We start from the raw sequence: 25643 nt of genomic DNA, 5'->3' as shown, positions 1-25643 counted from the left end.
ACCTTGTATTTACTCAACCCCCGTGAAGTCTCCCATTGCAGATATTACCTAATGGCCTTCAAGAAAAAAAAAAAAGATAAGGACTTGCCTCAAGGTGTGCATTCTTACAGTACATACAGTAAGATGGCACTTTGAGATTTTGCAGCTCCTTTTTTCTTTCTCTGCATCTGCCTCCTTTTGTGTTTGTCTGCCTATAGTAAATAGCATATGACAGTGTCAGGGAGAACAGCTAAAGCAAAGGTACCTCTCTGTTTGGTCAAGGACCATCAGGGGTGAAGGACATATACCATATCATATTGACATATGTCCCATTGAGGCATGCAATTATTTACTGGTCATGACATTATTATCTCCTGCACCATCGGAGAGGCTCAGAAGAATGAGACCTTAGGGAGTCTTACCTCCCTGTGCTAAAGAAAAGAAAAGAAAAGAAAATACCAGGTGGTATTCCTCAGATATATCCTTTCAGGCTTCCTCATCATGTATTGCTTTGCCCTCATGCACACTAAGGAATGTGGAAGCTCTGCAAAAATGTCTTTCCTGTGTGCTGGGAGGACAGATGGTATTTGTTCTGTACTGTGTTCATCATCCAGCGTAATAGCTGGTACTGTATCTACAGATGCAGTGACCTCTGTTAAGCATCAAACTGACACTGAAAATTTACCGGAGAGCGGAAGCCCATGTCAAATTCCAGTGAGCCTCTGTTCGCCATTGGAAGCCTGCTAGGAGCTTTCATAGCAAATATATAGTTCAGCTCTTTGTATGCGTTGTTACAGAATAAATAAAAGCTCAGTGGACCGCATTTCACAGTTTTCTTACAAAAAAAGGACATCTCTACTTGATGTGGAATTTAAAAATAGAGGAGGAAGTACACAGAAGAGCAGGCAAAAGTCTTGCAGTAAATGGTGTTTGCACAGTTTTTTTTCTTTCCGAATATTTACGATGTGAGTTTGTAGGCAAGATAACATTGTTTTAAAACAAATATCCATTTCTCCCTGTCTCAGCAAATGCTCTGTCAGCCACACAGGAATATGTTTTCTTCCCTAAATTGGGCCCTCATTGTTTTTTTAATTGCGTCTTGCTTCCATAATGTTTTGCATGAAAAATGTGTCTGCAGTGGAAACGATGATCAGGATCCCGGTGGTGATGACCAGAGAGATACAATCATGACCCCACGAGGAGCTAATGTATTGTACTAGAGCTAATGTGTGACAGGGGTGAGGTTTTACAGCACTGGCTCAGGCTTCGCACACTGCTCCTCTGATTCCGTGCAACAATTGACTCACAAGACAAAGTACTGTGGAAAGCAGCATCTCGGGGGAGGATGCAGGAGTAAGGTTTGCCTTCACCATCCATGACCCTGCTTTTTCTACAAATTGGCTTTGTCCTTGTCAATGAAGGAAAGGGAGAGGAGAAGAAATGGCGTGTGAGCAAGAAAAAGTCAGAGAAAACACTGCTGCTTTGGCTCAGGTCTGGATTCCCCACCTGCCACCCAAACCATGTTTGTTCCAAGTAACATTGGTTTTGACCTCAGGTGGCCATGCTTTTCTTTCCTCTGCTTTCCATTCTTGCCTTTCCTGTTTTTCGTTTTGCTTTTGGCTAAAATGGGCCCTAAATTCCGACTCAAAACAAAAGCTGGCAGAAGGCATTTAGATCCTTGTGCTTAGACAGCGGTTACCCTGTCTCTTGGCACGGGAGTATTAGCTCCATGAAAGGGGAACATGGAAGTAATGACTGTTGGGGGGGAGCCATTAGTATGCTTGAGATAGCTTCAACACAAGGCCTTTCGGATCATGACACGTCGGGAGCAGTTCTTGTCATCTGGACAGCTCCATCTGCACCTTTAATATTTTATCCCCAGCAGTTCATTTGGAGTTCAGTGTGTACACACAGTCCACCTCAGAAAAAGCTTTCTCTTCAGTCCCAGTGTGGCGAGGTGCTTCTGCATGGCTTGCAGTGATGATTCAGAGACAGAGTGAAGGATAGAGGAAAGGCAGCTCCACTTTAGCAAGGGGGATCCCCCGGGAAGGGCTGCAAAAGCATGTCGGTGGGGGTGGGAACATGTGCCATGCTGCTAGGTTACTTTAATGTACTGTGTCCCTCTCCTCTGTCTCATTGGATCCATGTCACCACTCCAGGCTGTGTGAAAGGGTTTTTCAAAAGTCTTCGCCCTCTTGTCCCTCCTTCCTCCCCCCACTGTCTGACTCACGCTCAGGCTGATGGCTGATAGCTGTGAAACAAAGTCAGTCAGTGCAGTCTGTGATATAAAGGTTCACAATTCAGGTTTTTTTTCCAGTCATCCCTCTCTTTTACAGCCAGGGTTATTGTGAGCAGCTCCATGAGTTGATTGCATGTGGAGGGGTGATATATTGATCACAGGCAGTCTTTTGATAGCACTGTGCACCAGAACACAGAGAATTTCTGTTTAACGGCGAATGGCTGTGGTCTGAGTCCAGCTGACAAAGGTCATTCATTTATCCCATGCTTTCAGAATGGCTGTGTGTTTCCATTTGTTTTGCTCATGTTTTGACTTTCAAACAAAAACATGATGATATGGAAATGTGCTGCTTGTTGTGTGTGTGTGCGTGTGCGTGTGTCCCTTACATGCACTATATTTACCCGGTCCTTTTATGTGCACTACTGGAGGCACATGTTTCAATTTTTCTTTCTCACATATTCCTTGACATTATTTATACATGCCTGCCTTTGCCGTACAAACACAGTCTTGTTCGTCTACAGTGGAGTGCATGTACATGCTGTGTCAGTGACTAGTTCGCCCCAGAATAAATGTTTTTGAAGTAAATTATTTGGAGCGGCTCCTTGTTGGCCCATCCAGCCTTTGTGTCTCTAAATCACTGTATTGATTTTTAAGGTACCAAATAAATGCGCCCAGAAACGGTGCACATGGTATCCTTGTCTCAACCTGATATGTGCCACTGGCTCGCTTAAGATTTAATGCATTAAAACAAGCAAGCAAACGCCATCTCCCTCCGCCTTTCTCTCGCTCTTTTCTCTCTCTCTTATTCTGTCCACACATAAGAATCGAACAAAATATACCATATTCCCTCAAGCCTTTTGTAGCTCCTTATACCTTATAATATTTCACTATGTGCATAAAATGATATGCAGTTGTTGTGTACAACATGAGGGTCTCTTATTTCTCCTGCGTCTTTTCATTCCCTTCTGACTTTGCCAGACTGCTGTTGTGTGGCTGTTTCTTTCTTTCCTTTTTTTTTTCACTGTGATGGATTTTAATGCATTTCCATGCTCTTATTGATATAGAATGACACTAAATTTGGCGCCAGTCGGCCCGTCTGAGCCCGGCTGGAGCGATAGATGTTTATTGGATTAGTCTGTGGACATGCAGAGATCTGAAGTCTCTCCTCTTTTAATACTTATGGACAAATTAACAGTTTTTTTTTCTTTCTTTCTGCAAAATCTTGAGCAATATATCTTCATGTATTAACACTGCCATTACTCTGTTTTGACAGCTCAATCTCATCTTCCTGGTCATCACAATGTACAAAATGGTGAAGCACTCTACCACGCTGAAACCAGACTCTAGCCGACTGGAGAATATAAAGTAAGTAAAGCGTCACATGCTGAACCCCTGCATTCTCCTGCTTATCAGCAGTATAACACTACCCCCAGGAAAACTAAGACTCTTTTACTCTTGAGGTAATGATTTTTTTTCTAACCCAATAATGTTTCTTGGGAAAATGCATTACGTGCCCCTTCTCCAAGCCAAATTTTACTACTGGCTACTGAGCTTGTGACTGACATTTTAGATTTTGTTTTTCTTGTTGTTTCTTTTTTTAATTATCCACATCAGATGGAACATTTACCAGAGAAACTCTTTATTTTGACATTTTGACTCTAGAACTTGCCATTGTAAGAAAATGCTTAGCTACATGATATGTATATCTACACAGACTCTAAGTTGTCTTTTTGTCGCCTGTTGTTTTCCTCTAAGCCACTAGCCACAGAAATGCCACTGGCATGACAAACATTACTCTAAGGCTGCAACTTAACTACGCACTGTTAGCTGTGCTAGGGGTGGGGTACGGTCGGACAGCTACCATGTGTGTTTGCTGCTGGAACACGTCAAACCCTTTCATAGATTCCAGCTTTAAAAAAAAAAGTTTTCCAACACAACTGCCACCACACGATCTCCGTCTCCCTTTTAGTTTATGCTTTCTAAGTGGTCTCAACATTTATGATGTGTTTCACTTTGGGAAGGACAGCAACATTTTGCATAGCACTAGGTATATTGTTTTGTGTTTTTGCACTTCTGTGAAAACAGTATTTATTGCTGTTTACTGCAGGCTGAATGTCAGGGCCTCTTCCGTTTAGGTTATATGGTTGTTCTGCAGTGGCGCAGACCCATGTCAGCGTGCATCATTATATTTCAACTTTTCCACTCAGTGTACGAGCAGCAGGGCTTCTATTTTTATCCAGTGTTTGTTATTTTTGCATTTTTCCTTAATGAATGTGTGCAACATTACACCGCTGCGGTAAAAGTGCAATCAGTAGGAACTATCAGAAAAGGGCTTTTTTTGACCTCTCGGTTTATTTGTGATGGCTACTCCCTTAGCAAGGAACCACAACATTTACTGAGCATGGTAGCACCCAGATTCATATACATGTGTACTGGGATGTTAGAACTTATTATGTTTTTACTAGAGAAAAGCTTTCTATATTAATACCTGTTTCCTTGTGGTCTTTTTTCTTTCTATTTTTGCACCAATGTTTGGTCTGGTTTAGCGCCAGTGTCATTGCATGTTGCATGTGAAGGAAAAGTTAACAAACGCCCTCTGCTTTCTTTTTTCCCATCACTCTCCTCCTCTCTCTGTTCTGCGATCCACACCAGTAATTATCGTGTTTGTGATGGCTACTATAATACAGATTTGCCTGGGTAAGCTTTTACTATACACCTCAGATAATTTTACCCACTCAACACCACCCACACGCACACAGTGGCATCAATGCAAATTCAGCCACAGACAGTGTTCTCTAAACAAATGATGCACACAGAATTTTGTTATTGAATCCTCAACAGCAAAAACATTCAACTTTCAGTTGTTGTTAGTTGTTGCTAGAGCTTTTATTCTATTGTTCCCCCCCAAATATTTCCATTGGATCAAAGTTGAACATATTCAAATGCCGACTAACCTACGCTGTTATACGCTCTGATCTAATTGTGTTTCTCTCTTCCTGCTTATCATGCTCTCTAGCTATGAAGATAATAAATGGTTTATCAAGTAAGGACATGTTGCCCAGAAGTCTCCTTTTCAGCTTGTAGTTTATTCTCTCTGTTCGTTTATTCTTTCTTTCTTTTCCCGACTTCCTTAATTTTTCTTTCCTTCGCCGGTTCATCCTCTCCCAAACTGCAGCTTCAAAGCTACTCATCCACCGTCTTTGTGACTGTTCGCTTTCGCCATGTCCATCATCTTGAAATCCGGTGTTGTTGTTGTTGTGTGTTTGAGCGTCGAACTGTGACTGCCGGTGGTGTCTGAAGGCTCCACAGGACCTTCACACACAAGGCGATGAATCTCCTTTTTTCCTAGAACTCTTTCCACATCTGCCTTGTTCTTCAGTTCTGATAACACACTTACTAGATAAATACTGTATGTTTCATATGAAAGTATCTCATGCTTTTCTTTGGCTTATTTTTAACCTGCCGTGCTCTTTGATTATGCTCTTTTGTGTTTCTAACCCATAAAAGTTGTTTACAGAAAACCAGATCTTCCTTTTAGTCTTTATGGGAGCAGGAACTGCATTCATGTTTGAGATACAAGTGTGTGTGAATGGAGGGGTGGGAACAGTGGGGTGTAGTGCAGTGTGTAGGATGGTGTAATTGTCATTGTCATGTTATTGTTTTCTTCACCTGGTTTACAGCTTTTTTGTTACTTTGTGGTTTTGCTGATAAAATTGTCTTTATTCTCCCACCAAGCACCTCTCATGCTGGATCCGTCCCCTCTGTGTGTTTGCTGTCCTTCAGGTCCTGGGTCATGGGTGCCTTCGCTCTGCTGTGTCTTTTGGGTCTGACTTGGTCCTTTGGTCTCTTCTTTATCAACGAGGCCTCGATTGTCATGGCGTATCTCTTCACTATATTCAACACTTTCCAAGGAATGTTTATCTTCATCTTCCATTGCCTTCTGCAGAAAAAAGTAAGTTTATATCTATCCACAGTGTTCAAAGACTGCGATGTTCCTTTCAAGGTGAAAGGCTTCTTAATATGAGCAGCCAAGGCTGAGCCTTTACACCAGCAAGGAGAATTCTCAGAGCTCCACATGCTGATATAAAGAACAAATATTGCTTGCTTCAAGATCTTAGCTAAGTCATATGTAAAGTCAACATTATATGTAAACACTCGGCTGTTTACTCACTCAGGTCCGCAAAGAGTACAGCAAGTGCTTCCGCCACACGTACTGCTGCGGAGGGCTGCCAACTGAGAGCTCACATGGTTCTGTAAAGACTTCCACCACACGGACCAGCGCACGCTACTCATCTGGTACACAGGTAGCAGCAGCTTCTTACATTCAACGACTCGCCCAGTGTCACACACACACACACACACACACTCATCACACAGCTCATATAAATTGTTATAAACCCCAAAGTTTAACAATTGCTTATGAGTTCGTAGTTTCATCGTGAGCACGTACTTGCGGCACAAAAAACGTGCATCATGCATTTTAGCTTTAGCTGTAGATCAAGAGACACAAGCATTCTGCCACATTTTACAAGCAGCATCTGCTGTACTGCATGAGTATCTTTTTTTTTTCTGTTCTGCCCCCCTTAGCACTTGCTTTAATCTTTTTTCTCACTAACGTCATGTGCATGGGAAAGAGTACTGCACTTTTTAAAGAGCACTGCCAGCACATTTTACTGTGGAGAAAGCCAAAATTGCAAAACAAAACAAGCTCTATCCCTTTCTTATTAAAGGCTTTATTAGACAATACCTCCAGATGTCCTGTACAGAATGGCCCCTATTACGCTTTAACCTCCAGCCTTTTTTAATATACATGAATGCACAAAATACATAGAAAGTGAGCATTAGTACTACCTGTGCCTCACTAATTACTAGTAGGCAATTGATGTAGTGATTAGTATGTGCTCAGGAAATAAATGAAAGGAAATCTGAAAGGTGAGCGGACTTGTCAAAAGTCCTAATGACTGTCCCTTGTTGACCTGACAGAGTCGTATCAGGAGAATGTGGAATGACACCGTAAGAAAGCAATCTGAGTCCTCCTTTATCTCAGGTGACATCAACAGCTCCTCCACCCTTAACCAAGGTCAGTTCACACCACCATCATTTCTCTCCACATGCACACATTTCATCATCCAACTGAAAATACCTCCAAGTTTCAATGAGTTCACACAGGCATACAAGATCCTTCTCTGGTAATCGTAATAAAGGCCTTCAGCTTGAAAAGACGTAGCAGTGTAGTTAAGAAAAAGAAGATATAGGCCTATAGTCTAGTCTTCCTGTTCTGCCAGTGAAGGATTACAAAAATCCGTCCTTAACTCTGTGCGCCGTCATTGTGGACTGTAACATCAGTCAATTGGGGCAGGGCTAGAAAAACATTTAGTTTTTTTTTATTTAAGTGCTGGCTGTCCAGAGTTCATACCCAGACTCAAGGGAAACATAGACAAAACTAAAAACAGCGAAATATAAGATTTTATTTTAGGAAAATCCTAAAACACAGAAAGAGGCCATTTGTTGCCTGGCACATAAGGTGACCTGTGTTACTTTACAGGGAGATTTATGAGGGAGGCAGAAAAAAAACTGTCATTTATTATTTAGCTTGAGCACAAATATGATGATGAGAAGATGATGTTCAACTCTGGCTGACCTGGAGCGCTTAGTGTGTTGTTAGGCTTTCTGCTGCCTCTGAAATGGCTTTCCAAGCATGCAAGGGAGACGAAGGTTTACACCAAGGTAGTTTAACTTCACTCCCTCCTCTCCCCTTCTCTTCTGACTCCTGTCACATTTGCTCTTCGCCTTTACTGTCTTTTTTGCTGTCAGTTCCCACAAGTTAAAACATTACACCCGGGCTTTGAAGCACATTTGGACTGGCTGATACATCAGTAACAATATAGAAGTAGAACTTTTTCCTCCAACAGCGTCGTTTCCTGGAAATGTTAATGTAAAGGTTGGATATTGATCACTCCAGGGTGTAGTCGCCTTGTTACCCTAGAGAGTCAGTGCACTAAAGGAGGGCTCTATCTCCTGGAAGCACTTCCCTGTCATTAAAATCATCCCTGGAGACTTCCCAACATGACAGATGGCATTTAACATAGGTGATAAATGGCAGTGGAAATACCTCAGATCCTTAAAACACACTGCAAGCTGGGGGAAAAACTGAAAGGCAGATGAGTTCGAGAGAAAATGGCCAATTTGAGCGTAGATAAAGAATCTGATATCAAAACTTTTAGTGGGATTCTGCTCTTTTTAACGATTTCATATCTGGACCTGGTTCAAACATCAAAACCTTTGCACCATCACTGAAATGCTATTTTTGAATATTATATTTGCTCAAAACAATAAGTAAATATGACTTCTGAACAGCTCTGATGACAGGAAGCAATAATGGCCAGAATATCTTGAATATTTTTATACTTGTAATGAGTTCAGAATAACCCTTAGCCCACATAACAAAAGAAGTTGGAACAGTTGCTAAGTGTAATAAAGTGAAGAAGCCTAGCAGACGTTGAATATTTATGGAACATGCAGGAGTAGCTGGTTGCGTCTCAAACTTCCTTCTGCATTCACAAATTAAAATAAACAGCCAAATGTCGCGTTTTATCAGATAACCTGGGTGACACCTCATGCTTCAAAAGACCAACATGCTGAAAATCTCCCTCATTAACTTTCTTCATGAAACTTTCAATCACTGTCAGCTTACTGCACCAAACTTATCTGCTGCTCTTCTGTTCTGCCACTTCAGGAATGACCGGGAATTATCTACTAACAAATCCTCTTCTTCGACCACAAGGCACTAACAACCCTTATAACACCTTACTGGCTGAGACAGTTGTATGTAACACCCCCACGGCTCCAGTGTTTAACTCGCCAGGTGTGCTTACTTAATACTTTCACCTGCATTCAGCCTTTTCCTCTCTGTCTTGCCTTCTTTCTTTCTCTCTCCTGAGTTGAGTATTAAAAAAACCAGGATGTTTGCAGTATCGCCTTTCCTTCTGAATCATTGTCTCAGAGGCTTGATGCAGCTCTTATTATGTGTATGTGTGTATGTTTGTGCTCCACATAGACTGTATGCATTACGTGTGCCTGTGTGTGAAAAAAACACACCTTTTTCAGTAGAACTGAAATTTTTGTGGTTCGTCTGGATCCACTTTGTGTTCTCATTTTCCTCTTATCCAAACTACGAAGGGACATAATGATTTAGATGGAAAAGGGATACTACACATTCTGCCCTGAGATATTGTAAACAGTGGTGTAGACTTGAAGCTGTAGTGTAAACTACATTAGTATGAAGATTTATGCTCCTGTATTTATCAGGTACTTTGTTACTGTGTTTAGAGGAAGAGTTCCCCTAAAAAAAAGCTAAAAAGTACAACGCAACATTTGAATTAGTTTGTCAATGTAAACATATTTTTGATATTGCACATGACATTTAAGCATATTACTGTGATTATGTGTGCTGCTATATTTTGAAACTAAAATGGCATCTTTTGTCATGTTTTGTGCTTCTCCCCTGTGCTTCCCTCTAGTGACCTACAGAGAGACAAGTATGGGAGTAAAACTTAACTTTGCCTATCAAATGTAAATTTTTTTCAGCATGCTTATTAAAAACAACCAAAAACCCTGGCACAATCACTGGTTTACTTTAGGCCATTAACACACACTCAGTGAGCAAGTGGTTCACAAAATTATATACCCAAATTGTGCTCTAATCTGAGCAGAAAGTAAATATTTCCTGAGCCATTTGAACTATTCTTTGAGATCTGACAGCTTTATCACAAATGCCCATGACTCTGCTTCTCTCTCTTACGCTTAATTTGTGATTTTAACCGACCACAAATGTGCTGCTTTTTTCTGGCAACAAGGAGCATATTTATAAGAAAGGTTTCCTTTTTACTTTCTTTCTTTTTCCCCTTTATTTCTTTTTTTTTTTTCCTTGTGCCAAAACTCCATGTCTTCTTGTGGCATTCAGCAGTCTCAGTGTCCAGTAGTATTCCGCTCACACCTTCCCAGACACAACACCTGTCTGGACGCTAAATTGCCTCCTAGCATGCAAAAAAACACCGGCATGTCATGGCAGCAGCTGTTAAATTCTCCCACGCTCTCGTCTTTTTATAATTTTCTTGTCTATTCCCCTCTAACAACCAGCAACCTCCCAATCATTCCCCCCCCCCTTTTTTTTTTTTAGAAAAAAATAAATGTTTCTTGAAATATCATTCTTCATCCTAATTTTTACATCTGTTTTTCTAGTGTTAGCCTAGAGCAGAGCACTTTTTTTTTTTGCTTTTATCTTTTCTCTCAATCATGCAATGACTAATATTTATTCTTTTTGCTGCTGCTTTCCATGACCTCCATGCTTTGAGACATTCCTATCGTGACCGTGTCTGACCTCTGCAGCGGCTGTGTTATTCTTGAGCTGTTCTGCTAGTGACCAGGGTCTCACTGGGAACTGTCATTGTGACGGATGCCAAGTGCTGGGCTGTGGGCAATCTCTGACCTTTGCCAGCTTTGTGTACACAACTGTTTGCCAACTACTGGACAGAAGTTGTACCAACACACAAATCTAAATAAAAAAAAATCTTCAAAAGAAAGTTGATTTTGGCATTTAAATTATAAAAATAAAGCTGTTTATTTCCTTTGCTGAACCCTTGCTCTCGCTAAGTTGCAGTTAAGACTTTTACTTTACATTTTATTGTTCTTTTCAGTGATTCTTCTTCATGTTACAATAAATCATTTTACTTTCTTTTGTACATCAGCTGCTCTTAGACCAGATAGCCTGAGCAGACAAACATGATGTGAGTTGTCTAAAGTGAGTCTTTTCACCTGCTGTGTGTGGTGATGGTGGAGTGCTGCTTGTGGGCTCCCCTTGTAGTGAGAACAAAGATGGCTGTCCCATGTTGATACATGACTACTTTCCCTTCTCTGTCTGTGTCATTTATCCCATCTCTGTCCTTTTCTTTCCCTCGGCACATCCAACCTATTAGTTGCTAGAAAACCTGTAAGTGTTGTAGCTTGCCCGTTTGTGGCTTCATACTTGTGAGACATCTACTTTTGCCCGGTGTGTTGTGATGGTGATTACTTTTTCCGTTTGTTTCTTAATGTTGTTTGGGATCCTTTTCATTGCTTAGTCACTTATGTGGCAGACTAAAATGCACAATGCTCTGCTTATTTTAAAGCAATTTTAAAAAGGAAAACTCTAAATGGTTATGTGAGAAAGTAAAATGATTTCTCATTGCCAATAATGCATGCCTAAATATCGTATGCTACGGATTCTGCCCAACTAACACATTTATGGCATGGCTTAATTTGACTTGAGGTTTCTTTGTGAAACTGCATCCTAAACAGCATTAAATGTTTGCTTGTTTCTTTCATGGTTATCGGTGTTGACTAATGTAAAATCCCCTCACGTTTTCCTCTCCTTCCAGGGCACTCACTGAACAGTGCAGTGAGGGATACAAGTGCAATGGATACTCTACCGCTAAATGGTAACTTTAATAATAGCTACTCGCTCCGCAACGGGGACTTTGGCAACAGTGTGCAGGTAGTAGACTGCGGCCTCAGTCTGGACGATGCTGCCTTCGAGAAAATGATCATCTCCGAGCTAGTACACAACAACCTGCGTGCCTGTAACAAAAGCCACCAACAGCAACAGCAGCAGCACCCCAGTTTACATCATCCACCCCATCACCAGCAGCCCCCGCAGTACCACCATCACCACCACACGGAGCGGGCTCCGCCAAAGGTGACAGTGGTGGGTGGTAGCGGCAGTGAAGACGACGCTATTGTAGCTGACGCTTCATCTTTGGTGCACATGGGCGACACAGTGGGCCTCGAGCTGCACCATCAGCAGGAGCTGGAGGCACCGCTCATCCCCCAACGGACTCACTCCCTTCTGTATGCACCCCAGAAGAAGGTGAGGACCGATGGGGGAGTTGATACCTTTGTCAGCCAGCTGACACCCACCAATCCTGACGATAGTCTGCAGTCCCCAAACAGAGACTCCTTGTACACTAGTATGCCTAATATTAGGGACTCTCAATGCCCCGAGAGTAGCCCCGATGTGATGGAGGACCTGTCCCCCTCCAAGAAAAGCGAGAATGAGGACGTTTACTACAAGAGCATGCCCAACATAGGGGCTGGCCACCAGCTCCAAGCCTATTATCAGATAGGCCGAGGGAGCAGTGATGGCTACATTATTCCTATTACTAAAGAGGACTGCATCCCTGAAGGGGATGTACGGGAAGGACAGATGCAATTAGTGACAAGCCTTTAAATGTATTTAAATTGTCCTCAAATCTCTTCCTACCCTTTTGCAGCCCTGACCTCTTGGATGACACACTAGCGAAGGGAATGGAAGTGTTCTGTTTATTTTTGAAGAGAGCTTAGAAGCCCCATCATACACACTAGTTATTTACAAACCTCCCCATCTGCATTGCCATCTCCTTTATTCCCCGAACATGCCACTCTTACCCACTTTCCTTGCAGATGAACTGACTTGGTGCACAGTGATGGCAGTGCAAAGTTCTAATGAGACTGTACATAACATGCAGAGTCAAATTTTGATTTTAAGAGACAAGCCAATTATGTATTTAAATGTGCTGCTGCTGTTGAATAATTGAGAAAAATTTAAGGTACAAAAAATAAAAAGGCAAAAAAAAAAAAAAAAGAAAAAGAAACATCACCGGCTACATCAGATCAGCAATTTCCCAGTTAAACATTTGTACATACACTCCCCAACATCCTCGTTGAAGCCTGATTTTTTTTTTTATTGTAAACAGATCAACACCACTGGACCAGGACATGGACTCCATTTGTAAAAAGTTCCTGATCAGACTTTTAGAAAAGGAATATAAGGTCCTGGTTGCCCTAAGTCGCTTTCCATCCCATCTTGAAGTTTGGATTGTATAACCACTAGCAATCAAGCCCCTGGCCTTATATTTTCTCAACTGTACATTGAACTGTTGGCTAAAATGGCTAAAATATATATTTTGTTGTATTGCTAGTGTAAAATAAAAAAAATCATGGGAAAAACATAAATATGAAGAAACCTTTTAATTGCAAAATTTAAAGTTTGAGAGACTATTGTGTAGAAGTTGCACATATGTTACACAGTGTGTTTATGGTTCTAACACTTCATTCATGGTAGTATGTTTGAATGTCAAGGCTATGAGGAGGGGGGGGATTCAACGAATTACAAAGATGCATTATCACTTTTTCCACTTATGAACAGTGTTTTTTGCTTAATGAGTTTCGTTGAAATCGCCCGTGGAAATTTGTTCATTTGATTTTGCATTGGCAAAATCTTTGGTAGAATGGGAATGCAAAAGAAATCCCACTTAAAGTTATTTAATTGCACAGTTTTTTTGTGTAATTCTGAATGGATAGGTCTTTTCAACAATCATGGCCGAGGGATGGGCAAGTGGTGAATTGAAATTAACGTTTGACAATAAAGTTTCTATCATAAATGTAGTTCTTCCGCCTGGGTTTGGACAATTTATTTATTAAAACTTTTTTCCAAAAAATAAATGGGAAATGTGTGAATATTTTCCAGCACTGGTATATACATGCTCTACTGTAGCTCATGGTTTTTTTATGTAAACATGTTACCAAGGGGCTCATCACTTAAGACTGATGTAAAGTTCAACACTTGTTTAACAAATAAAATAAATGTGAGATTTTTTGTCAAATGCCAGTTGCTTTTTAATGGTTTGTGCTTTTGGTACTATTTGAGAAAACAGGTTTAATTATTTTGCTATGGACACAAAAAACACTTTCGACTCAGGTTACCATGCACCTCAAACGGTAAATTGGTGAATCTGTTTTCTAGGTTATTTATTTGCTCTTTGTTCTGCTTTTTCTTCAATCGCTGCAGAGTAGAGAACTCATTTCACCATATGTGTTAGAGAAGCCAAATCTTTCCATGTGATTAAAAGATGCAAAACTCAGGTAGGAAACTTTTACTGTATATGTTCCTCTGTGTGGTTGTAACATAAATAAAGCTTCAAAAATGACACTGGTTTACAGCATTGTCCACTTAGTAAATTATTAAATGAGCACATTAAGAAGCCTGACTCTAAAGAAATTCAAGGTGTTGTCTTTAATCGTCACGTGGGGGTAGAAACGTGTCCATGGATCCTTAAAATGGTCAATGTTAATCTTACCTGCAGTTGGAGAACTATATGTCAGATGTGTTCTAATTAATATCTCCTGCTACAGCCCACAGTCAGTTTCTATATGCTTTATGTCTTAGGCAATGCTAATTTATGAAGCATTTTAATATAACACCAGTTGAGGCAGAGTGACAGCTCACAGCAGGGGAGCTGGAAATTACACTGTTTACCATTTGGCATTGAAGGAAATGACTTAGCAAAAATACACTTTATGTCAGAGCCAGTGCACATAATGCTTTGTGGGCTGCATGTTGTTTTGACTTTTCCAACAATTATGTGACATTTTGTGCAATTATCTGAGGCTACAAATTGTCATAGAAAAATTATGTTTTTTTTTTTGTGATCTCTTGTACAGACCCCTTGAATGTCAGTTAGGAACCAAGTGTTGAGGTGATTGTTGACTGTTGAAATGGCAGATATAATAATGTGCATAATAATGAGGGGGGATTATATTGATTTCCATTCTGCATCATTTTATCTGCGTATTACAGCACTATAATTTATATCTACACAAAGCTTTCTTTCTTTCCTTAAAAAAATCAATAGTATAAATTTATATATCTATTAAATAAGTTACAAAAAATAAATTCTGTTATAGTAACAATTTGAGCCAATACATGTTAACAAAGAACCCGAAAAGGTTCACTCTGCCCACAAAAGAAACACATTCCTTTGTGTTTTCAAACTGCTGTGTTAAACTTCACAGTTTTTTCCTGCCGTAAACACCAGAGAAATTTTCTCATTGTGAAAAGTCGTTCTAAGTTGCAGCATTGCCATTGTTCATTGTTTCTGTAGACCACTCTTAGAGCCACCTCTCACCATCAATTTTTGTTTGCTTTGAATAAAAAAGATATGCTCGATGAGGGATTCTTATTTCCAGGGGAGGAGTCAGTAGTCACCGAGCTGAGCAAAAAACAAAAAAATGCCGACCCTCTCCTCTCCTCTCTCTAACTGCTGTTTGTTTGTCCTAACACAGCGACGTTAGAGGTGGATAAACTTGGCTGGTAAGCAGGTTTATTTTCATTATTAATGACAGGGAAATATGATCCTGGATTGGCTATTTGTCTGACAGGGAATGTGGACCTGGCACCCTCTAGCTTTGCGTGTGGCCCTCTCACCATGCGGGACGCTACCTAATTCCCCTTCTTTTGCTAAGGGAGAGACTCCCCTTTGTCAAACATTGATTCAGAAGTAGGCCAGGAGCCGAGGGGCTGAGAGCACGGTTGCTCCCACAGAGGAGCAAGTTGGCCCCTGGAAACAGAGGGAGAAAATACTGTCAGCAAAATTGGGGTGAAACTGCTAAAGACGGATGTGCTATTGATAAAACAGAGGCAGGGGACTAATGGATAGCCACATATGGATATTTGTGATTGCTGGGTAAGAAGTAACTTTCAGGATCCAAGGAATTTCCGTACGATATGATGCAACTGCATGAAAGCAGTTTTCCTAGCGATGAAAGAATTTTAAGTCCATTTATTTATTTATATTTACAAATCCCAAAATGCAGTGAAGGTCTTCAGTGTGTTTCTGTGGCCTCTCAGCAATGAGACTTTTCCTTAAAGCACTTGCTATTTTAGTCACATAGATTTAAAACCATTTAATAAACTTATAACTGTGATAAGCTTCATCAGCTTAAAAAAAAAAGTTTCTTCATACAATACATTTGCAGCTCAAGCTCATTGCATATTCTGTGACTTTTAAATTCTACATTCCCACATTAATGGAACAAAATTAATGTTTACACATATCATGTAAGAATCCAACCCAAATAAATCAATATTTCTATGAAAAATATATATGTTCTGATTGTTGTTGCATTGATGTGTTTGTTCAAAGTTCCGTTTAAAGAGTTTTATTTCAATTCATTTGGGGACTTCTCTGAGGTTATCAATAGTGACTGCAGTAGCCACCGGAACAGTAACTCCTGTGAACCGAAAACGGTGCCAATTACAGATGCCATTGACGTGGCTGAAAGCAATTGTGTACAAGCAAAGGAAAACCACTCAAGCCACAAACAGTAACTGGCAGCACAAAAGTAACTTCCCAAACTCTTAAAGTCAAAGGGGACCCTTTAACTGCTCACTCTTTTCTTCCCCCTGCCTCTTTTGTCCTGTCCCCAACTTCAAATGTGCAGATTTGCGGCCCATGGGCGACTTAGATCCGGTCCCGTCGAGGTGAAAAATCCAATTAACCTGCAGCTCCAGCTGCCTTCCTTATAATCCCCTCCCATAATTATGAAATTACCAGATGCAGGATTTCAAATGAAAAAAGGATGAGAGTGACTGGCTCAGAAAAAAAAAGATGAAATAAACCATTCTCTGCCTGTATGGCGTTCCAATTTACCTCAAGGGGGAACGGCTAATTCTTATGACTAGGTTTGAAGGTGAGACCTGCAAAAGCTCTTGTAATCACAAGAAGAAATATCCTAACAAAAACATGAGGATGGTTGGATCTTGAAATGGCCACTGAGATTTATGAATACACGTTGCATGTTGCAACAAGACTTTTGAAGTGACAGTACAAATACGTAATTTAATCTAGACTAAGTCTAGAGACACTGAAAAAACAGTGAGCAGATTGGGATCTCTGGAGGATTGTGAGTGATAAAACAGTTTATTTGAGAGGTCAAGATGAAATCAACAAAACAACTACACTTTAAGCCTCTGCACTCTTCGAGATGATGAAATTGAAACTCAGCTTGACAAATGGCTGCAGTGAGGTAAAGTATAACAATGCAGGTACAGTGGATTCTTTATTGTATTTAAACTATTTAACTTGTGGAATGAGTTAATTTGCTTTGACTTCTTTTTTTTTTTTTTCAGACGTTGAAAATAATAAATATGGGTTCAATATATTAGCTAAGGACTTGAGAAAGAATAAACTTCTTCTTTGTAAAAAAAAAAAAAAAACACTCATCAGGCAGGGATGTTAACAATTCATCCCCAGACTTTTAGATTTTTCAAAGAACTACTGTGTCTTGCCTTGCCCTTAGTGCAGACCCTTTCATCTCAATACTCAATGAGATTTGAGCTGCAGCTCACTAAATTTTAAAACTCTGAGCTACTGTAGCACACAAGTCATTGATTCTTTTCCTCCTAACAAAACAAAATCAGTGTTTCACACAAAAAGAATCAATTTAAATCGCCCTATAAGATGAACATGAACTGCAACTGAATATTCTGTCTGCATGAATGAAAGAGAATATATCTAATAACATGTTTAGATCATTTTTACAGCTCACTATTTATTTTCAAATCTTATTATTTCTTGATAGTCTCATTACTCCGTTGTCTTAATCATGCTGAAGATTATTTATGTATTAGGACACATATTCAGTACAGCACACACGGAAAATGTCCGTAGTGTTTTATAAATGCAAATTTCCTATGAAATAGTTTGTTACCAAATTTTTTTACAGTAAATAGGGACAGTGTATTATTTTACTACTTGTGTTCAGGGCTAACTCTGAAGAGAGTCTCCATCTCATCAGTAAATCTAACATTTATCTGATAAACTCATTGGCACTTGCCGCAGGGAAGTCTTAAGCAGTAACTACAGGATCTCCTGCTGTATACAAGCGTCTGCAGGCCAGTATACATAACTTTTTCTACAACTACATTATTTTGAGATTTGTGCAAACAGATCCATTATTCTCCTGTATTCACGTAGCATCAGCATTGCTACTCATCATTCAGGCATAACTATTTCAATCTTTACACTGTTGTTATTGTAATAAACAGGTTTGCACAAATAGAAGAACATAGTTTCACTATAACATCAAAGAAAAAGGCAAAAAGCTACAGCTGAACAAAACCCGCACAACACAACCAGAATCTCTCCACAGTTTTTTGACTTTTCCCTGATGTTTATGTGCCAGCTTTAATATTTTTCTCAGTAATCAGTGTGTATCCATCAGCAGCCAGTTGCCCACCACAAAACCACCATTATGTTGACCACCTTCAGGAAAGAACTATAATTTAAAACTAAAAAATGTTTGATTACAAAATGCACTGACCAGTAACCACATGCTAGCATAATCTAAAGCACATGAAAACATTTCCTGTAATTGAAGTTTAATTTGCAAATTGTCACTGTTACCATTTTATATTAAAACATTAAAGGCATCAGGATCTATGAAAGGACTTTCCTGGGAACCACAATTATTCACAGTAAGAAATAACTGGGATCCATAAAGCAGGTGATGGGCCCAGTACTGCGTTTATAATTGATAAGCAGAGGGAAAACAGTCGTGACCTTGAGTACAGGTGTGCATTACAACTGAATATTGATTCGGAGTTTCCTTGCTGGTGGCAAAGGTGCAAGGAGACTATGAAGACAAGATATGAGATATATTATGAATGTCTGTTGTTTCTCATTAAGATTCAGAAAGGCCTTTGCGGGAAACCTTGTCATGCTAATCCTGGCCAAGTGGTCCCACAGGGTCCCGGCAACTGTGAGCGAGCATACATCTCCAAGAACATTTTTTGTCTGTGATCTTCTTCATATTATTTGCATTGCCTTTGTGTTGTCATTGTCCTATTTGTATAGTCATTTGTCTTCGTCAAATAAGTGGTTACTCCTCTCAGTTAAGGAGGGCAGTAACAGAATATTTTTTTAATTTGTAATGATCAAGCAATGGTAAAAAAAAAAATACAAACAAGTCTCTCTTTGTTTAGGAAATGATTGGAGCTCGGGTCAGTTGTTTTAAAAATTGAATAATCATCATGTTCGCATGCTCAAATGCAATTATACCCAGACCAAAAGCAATGAAAGGATAAAAGACAGCCCCATCCATGAAAAAGATAAAAGAATATACAGAATGCCATATAATTTAATGTTTACTGAACTGCAGGTCACTTTCAATATAGCTTGAGTGAAGTGTTGTGAGATCTAATCTGATTTCATTTTATTAAAATGAGAATGCATTTCTAGAAATCAATTGTAGTTTTGGAGTCATAGCAGTTGTTTATTTCACCCACAGCCAGCAGTACAAACATCCCTGTTTTGTTGGCCGACTACAGTAAGTGTAAATACACATTAGATGGCGACTCTGCAAATTTAATAAGGGCACAGATCAAATATTGATCATTTAACACTTTAAATAAATTGTATGTCCATGTAGTTGTTTGAACCAGACCTAAAATAAACCTAAAGGTTTTTCTAAGTATGACAATTTAGGAACAAAACATTACCAGCATAGTTCCTTTATAGTAAGTTAAACCACATGAAAATATACATTTGTAGTCTAGAGCACTACAGTGCAGCACAATTGTTTCACTCCTGAAGGAAAAGCCCTGGATTTTTATCTGATGAAATTACCAGCATGACCTTTAAAGCTTCCCCTTTAAACTTTTTTTCATGTCTGATGCCTTACAAATGACAATAAGATGTCTTTCCACTCATGTAAATTACATCTCAGCTTCAATGGATCACATTACAGATAGGAAGGGAGAAAAGCATTATGTTGACTGAAAAAGGGAGAACAAGCAATTAATGATATCCGAGCTGAGGTTTCATATCTCTGACAATCAAAAATAGATTTAAATGATCAGATGGTCTAATGTCAGGCATGCTTCCGCCTTCCGAGCCATTTCTCTGAATAGAGGGGTAAATTGCTTTGAGCTTATTTGTGATAATCATAGTATTGACACTTAGCACTATGAATGGTGCCTATTACATCGTCTAGCAGGAGCTCTGGAAATAGACTTTTAATTTGAATGTATTTCAATAATGTTGAGTGTAATGGATTACGGTGGCACTGCCGCCTGATTGATTAGTTTTTACCCTTTACGTACAGCGCAAGTCTGGCAGCTGCTGCAGATGTTGTAACCAGGACAGCATTTAACTCAGGGATTCCCAACCCTGGTCCTCAGGGACCCTTGCCGTGCCCTATCCCTGCTCCACCCACAGCATATTACCTGGATCAGGTGTGTTCAGTCAATCAGAAACTGGAAGATACCATCTTAGATTAGGGTAGGGTGGGGAAAGACAAATAAATTGGTATCTTCCAGCTTCTGATCGACTGAATACACCTGATCCAGGTAATCAGCCGTGGGTAGTGCAGAGATACAAGCAGGGTAGGGGTCTCTGAGGACCAGGGTTGGGAACCACCAATTTAACAGACAGACTGTGTCTTTGGAATTTGCTACATAATCCCGCATGGTGCAGTGCAATATGGTAAGTGCTCATTGTGCTGTCTGTCTTGTGTGGCCCTACAATATTTCCTCCCTGCACATGAATTGCTCAAACACATTAAAGCAGAGCCAGGGGGATCCTAACAGATGCTGAATGGTTGTTTTGTCTTGAGTACATTCGAGGCTTTTCAGCTTGGAGGTGATATCATGTAGAAGCCACACTATGACTCACTTGGATGTTATAGCTTACAGCTGTGGCTGGCAGATCAGTCAAATTAGAAATTCAGTAGATGGTTGGAATGCCATATTCTTTGAGTTTTATATTCTTTTGGTTCAATGCAACTTGGGAAGAATCTAAATTTGTAATCCAACATTCATATAAAAGAACTGGGGTGGGGCAGGAGTACATTATAATGAAAAAATGAACAGATTTCAGCTGGGTAGACACACAGGGTTAAGCGACTACATGCTGTGGTTGTGCGGCTGTGAGGCCAAAACCCAAGTGCTGTCACTGCCTACACCAAAAGGTGTATTGATATAAAAGTGCAAACTCTGCTGTGGGTCATTTCATAGCACAACCACCAGTCCTCTTTTTTTTGCATTAGGTTTGTGTAGTTCCTGATGCCATGTTGAGATTTGTTCTGGGATGGAAAAGCTAAGCCACTTACATTTGTATTCGGGGGCAGTTTCAGAGTCTGCAGGGTCTATCTTTATGTGGCCAGTGTGCCAGCAGCATTGGAGGACAACCAGATGCAGAGAATCACAAGTGGAAATGAGGCCACAGCCAAGGTATCAACATGTGTCATCTAGATAGACGTGTCAATTTAAGTGTGCTGCTTGCAATGTGTTGTGCCTTGAGCTGCGCTCTCTGCATTAATTTCCTGTTGTCTGAGTTCAAAGTGTTTGTCACCCTGTGTCAGTCACATTGCCGGTTTCTCTCTCGCTGCTCAGGGACCTCACCATGGTTGCAGGAAATTATGTTTTCTCTTAACAGTACACTGGGTCACTTGGTCGATGGTGGCAGAGGTCCACTGGGGTCAGGGCAGCTGACAGGGGTGCCCACTATCCCCACTGCAGGATGAAATCCTCTGAGGAGTTACAGCTACACTTTGAAGGCTTCCAGAGGAAAGAAAGATGTAAAGAAAGATGAGTGATGGAGGAGGTAAAAGGTGATGTTGCAGAGGAGAGTGGGTGGAGGGGAAAAAGCAGTCAAGTTTAACAGAATTTCTCCTGCAGATACTCTTGCTCTGCTATGATCAATAATGACCATGCAAGAGTATAATGCTGGTGGACAAAACAAAGGTCCTCTTGATTAAAACAGCTCTGCACATTAACCAGACCCTGTGTACATATTTGCTCAGAGGCATTAATCAACTACTCTGAATAATAAGCAAGGTGATTATACAGCATTCAACCGACACTCTTGTTCCTGATTCTGGGCATGAGCTGGTTTACACGGCACTTGTTAGTTGAAAGTGATATAAGAACGCCAATTGTAAAATACAATAGTAAATCAGTGAGCAATCACCGATTTTGATTAATGGCTTAATTTAGCATCTGCAAAAAATCAGAAACTGTTGGGGAAAAAATGAAGCTAAAGAATTTTTTAGTAGTTGATTTACTGTGTGTTCAATTTTAACTCAATCAACAAATCTCTCCAAATAGCTGCGCCATTTATTTTGTTTATTTTTATTTTTTTTACCAAATAAATCTCTTGAGTGTGTTGCTAAATTTGATATCTGTGATATATCCGATCCAAAAACATGTTTTTCGTTGGCAGATTATTTCAGCAGCATCATTGTGCCCTGGAAACTAAGACTATCATTAAAAGGGACTACTTTCTTAAGTACTCATTGTATAATGGCTGTCGTGCCTGACCTTACTAATTAAAGGAGGCACTTCCTACTGTTATTATAAGGCTAGTCACTGAAACATGCTCCACACCTGATTATTATGAATAACCGTGTATCCACCTTTACCCAACAGCTGTCCCCACAACTCATTTTTTCTTTTCACAACTGTGCAAGCTGATTCCTTATGAAGGTAGCAAAAAGCAAATAAAAACAGTGTGACAGCAAAACAGTTTACTGTATTTGTAAAGCACAACAGTTCATCAACATCACAAATCTGCCAACCTAAGAAAAAACATGATATCTATATAATTGGTACTGATTTGTAATTTGACACCTTTCAGTGCTACTTGCTATTTGACAATGGGGATGGTAATGAAAATGTATCATTTTTGCATGTCCTGTAATTAACTTCATGAATATATATTGGTTGGCAAGTTTTTTCAGCATCTTAGATTTTCACCTTTGCATCCAATCAACACCCTCAGCAGCAAGTCAGTGTTATTAAACCCCAGCCCCGTAAAGAAAGGAGGGGAAAAAAATGCTGACTTATGTTTTCATAGTAACACCACAGTCCTCTGCATACCAAAAAAGACTTTTATTTATAACAAGTAAGCCAAATCTCTCAAGATAAAGTTGACAGAGTGAGACAGTGTCATTGTGACATCTCATACTGACTGACAATGATCGTTTAAAATCCGCCTCATGGGATCGCAGCGCTGGAGGTAATGGAGATAAGTACTAATTGGGGTCATACACTCCATGCTTAATTCCCAAGCCTTTACAATATTCTGTACAAGATACCACGAGTTTCTCAGAGTCAATCTGGAGAATCCATTACATCATTTAGAAAAAGTTGACAGCACTCCCTTAATATTAGAACAGCCATGCAGTGTGGTAGGCACTTGTATGACTGAAAAGAATGTTTGCAAGTGAAAGTATTAGTAGGGATTAGGAAACGGATCCTGTACCATTACGAGAAGGTGACAAGGAGTTCCTACAACTCATTCCCTGGAAAAAAACTCAGCAGCATAGAGGATTAAAAGGAAAGTTACAGGAATAATTCAGTGTCTCAGTATGTGGCGTGTAATCTTTTCTGCATGTCATCCTGCATTTGCATATTTTTGCAAAAACAGACATAAGTTTCCATTTTTTTGAATCCAGCCATCTCCAATACAAGCACAAACCCACTCACTGTTGTCTGAGGAAACTTTTATTTTTACATTTCAATTTGATAGTGTCATGATCTGGCCTTGGACTGCATTTTCTCATGCTTCACCAGCTTCACTTCCTGTCTCAGATTTTTATTTTGTTGCCAGTCTTTCCTGTTCCATAGTGATCTCTGCAACTTCATCAGTTCTTATTAGTTTCACATGTTCCCCTTCCTCTTTAGACCCAGCCGTCCCCACAGGTCTCTACCAGATCCTCGTGTGTGCCCAGCTCCTGACTCTGCCTGATTATATTTTTTGGACTCTGCCACCCGATTATTTGGTCTGAGGTTTAATCTGTTTTTCACCATCTCCTAATTATTTTTCTGTGTGCACGTTTTTTGTTTGCAGTTAGTCGCTGTTCCTAGTTCTTTAGGTATGTGTGCATTTTTGTTTAGTTGTTAATACCTGCTCCACATCTTTCTTACATACACCTTGTGGTTCAGCTCGTTGGAACAAGTTTCTTTCTTGCCTTGCCTTTTTTTTACCCTGTGTTTTATAAATAGTTTGTTTTCTTGCAACACTTCCTCTCGTCTTGTTGCACAAGGGTCCACTATTAATACAAAACGTAACGGATATGTCTGAGGGGTAGAGCGTAATACCTCGCCAACAGGACAAAGATGCAACCTCCCAGCTGCAGAAAATGAGGGAGTCTTAGTTTCCAGCTGGAGGTAAAATACATTGAACTTGTTTCTGTGTCTTCCTGCCGTGTGGTTTGTGAAAAGAAGAAATGTCAAAAGAAAAGCAGCAAAAAGTTGTTAATTTGCACTGTTTTAAGGTCATCTAACCCCAAAACATGAATTAAGTTTAAAAAAATATATACTTTTTTTTTTTTTTTTTTTTTTTACTTATCTTTTTGCTTCTTCCTAAATTATGGACTAAATGAGGCTCACGGCTTCTCTTAGCTCTGAATGATCTCTCTATCTACTAATTCTATGCTGATGTTAATTACTCAATATTTCCCCTCACCTTTCCCACACTATAAATCACCCAGGTGGTTTGGGGCTTTTGTTTTGTTATGTGTGCTGAAACTTTGGCTTCTTTCCAAACGTTCATATTTGCAGGACACTTATTAGGAGAGGTATGCATTGTTTTATATTTAAATACTAATAGGAAAAAAAATGAATCTGTCTTCAGTTAGTATCAGGTAACAACTCCACACTATCCTTTGATGTTGCTCCTTCATCTGCCCCAGATATCTCCTCTAGGTCAATCGCCCTACATCTTTACCATGTCCGAAGCCTCGACATCTTTGAATCACTGTCCTTATCAAACACTTATGGCTCTGTTGCAACCCTGATAGTGTAGCTCCAAGCAAGCTCTGTTCAGACACATTGTGAATACTTTCCTCATAACGTATAGAAGCAACACTGAAACACCAGAATTTGGGTTTAACAAAATTGTATCAGATTTGAGCAACCTATTTAATTTATGGTAATGTTATTACTAATTAGAGATGCTAATGACATTGACATCTAGGCTAATCACACCATTGAGTACAGCTTCATAATCTAAGCAGAAGCAAAGAAAGCAGGCAGAAGAATCCGTCCTCTGGGCATCTATAAAAAAGGGTAACAAATAGTGTTTTCAAAACCCAAGACAAAGCCATTGATGGTTGAAGCATTTGATTTATTTGCAGTGTATTTCAGTGGCAAACGTCTACACGATGCTAAGTTAAAGTAAAGCTGGTCCTCATAAGTATATTAATAAAAACATGAGTTTGAGCATGTGAGCCTGTGTTTGGAGTCATCGCACAGCACATATGAGCAGGGAGGATCGGGTCAGTGCGAACCCACAGAGAAAAGTGAAGAGGGGAAATGGGGAGGCTAATGTGGAAATGGAGTGTCATTGTGTTTCACCTTCATTAGCCAGAGTCACCACATGTTCTCACCCGGCCTTAGTGTAGTTAACTACCCCAGCCGCTGCCTTGCATAATGACAAAGTGCAGTAAATGGCGAGAGAAACAGAGTGACACTCGCCTTGGGAGGGTCTGACTGTTGGAGAATATCGTCCCCCATCACTCATTTATTAGCCATTTTATCACTGCTGTCAGCGAGGGAGGGGGGGGGTTG

General features: G+C 40.0%; 1 protein-coding gene across 28 annotated transcripts in view; it reads left to right on the top strand.

Moving 5' to 3' along the window:
• Positions 1-14222, top strand: part of adgrl2a (adhesion G protein-coupled receptor L2a) — a 93487-nt gene extending 79265 nt beyond the window's left edge. For 4 of the 28 annotated variants that reach the window (XM_067512711.1, XM_067512716.1, XM_067512713.1 and 1 more), the window contains 9 exons: positions 3492-3583; positions 4871-4915; positions 5235-5261; positions 6002-6170; positions 6394-6522; positions 7202-7298; positions 8955-9083; positions 9739-9756; positions 11635-13574. In XM_067512711.1, coding sequence (XP_067368812.1) covers positions 3492-3583; positions 4871-4915; positions 5235-5261; positions 6002-6170; positions 6394-6522; positions 7202-7298; positions 8955-9083; positions 9739-9756; positions 11635-12482 — 1554 coding nt within the window. In that variant the 3' untranslated portion in view covers positions 12483-13574. The other 24 variants (XM_067512719.1, XM_067512717.1, XM_067512720.1 and 21 more) reach the window with 21 other exon arrangements.
• Positions 14223-25643: the final 11421 nt, after the last annotated feature.

Source organism: Channa argus, chromosome 8, assembly GCF_033026475.1.
Source record: "Channa argus isolate prfri chromosome 8, Channa argus male v1.0, whole genome shotgun sequence".
In the NCBI taxonomy this organism is placed as follows: Eukaryota; Metazoa; Chordata; class Actinopteri; order Anabantiformes; family Channidae; genus Channa; species Channa argus.
The sequence above is the reverse complement of the archived record's forward strand: the minus strand, read 5'-3'. Positions and strand labels throughout refer to the sequence as shown.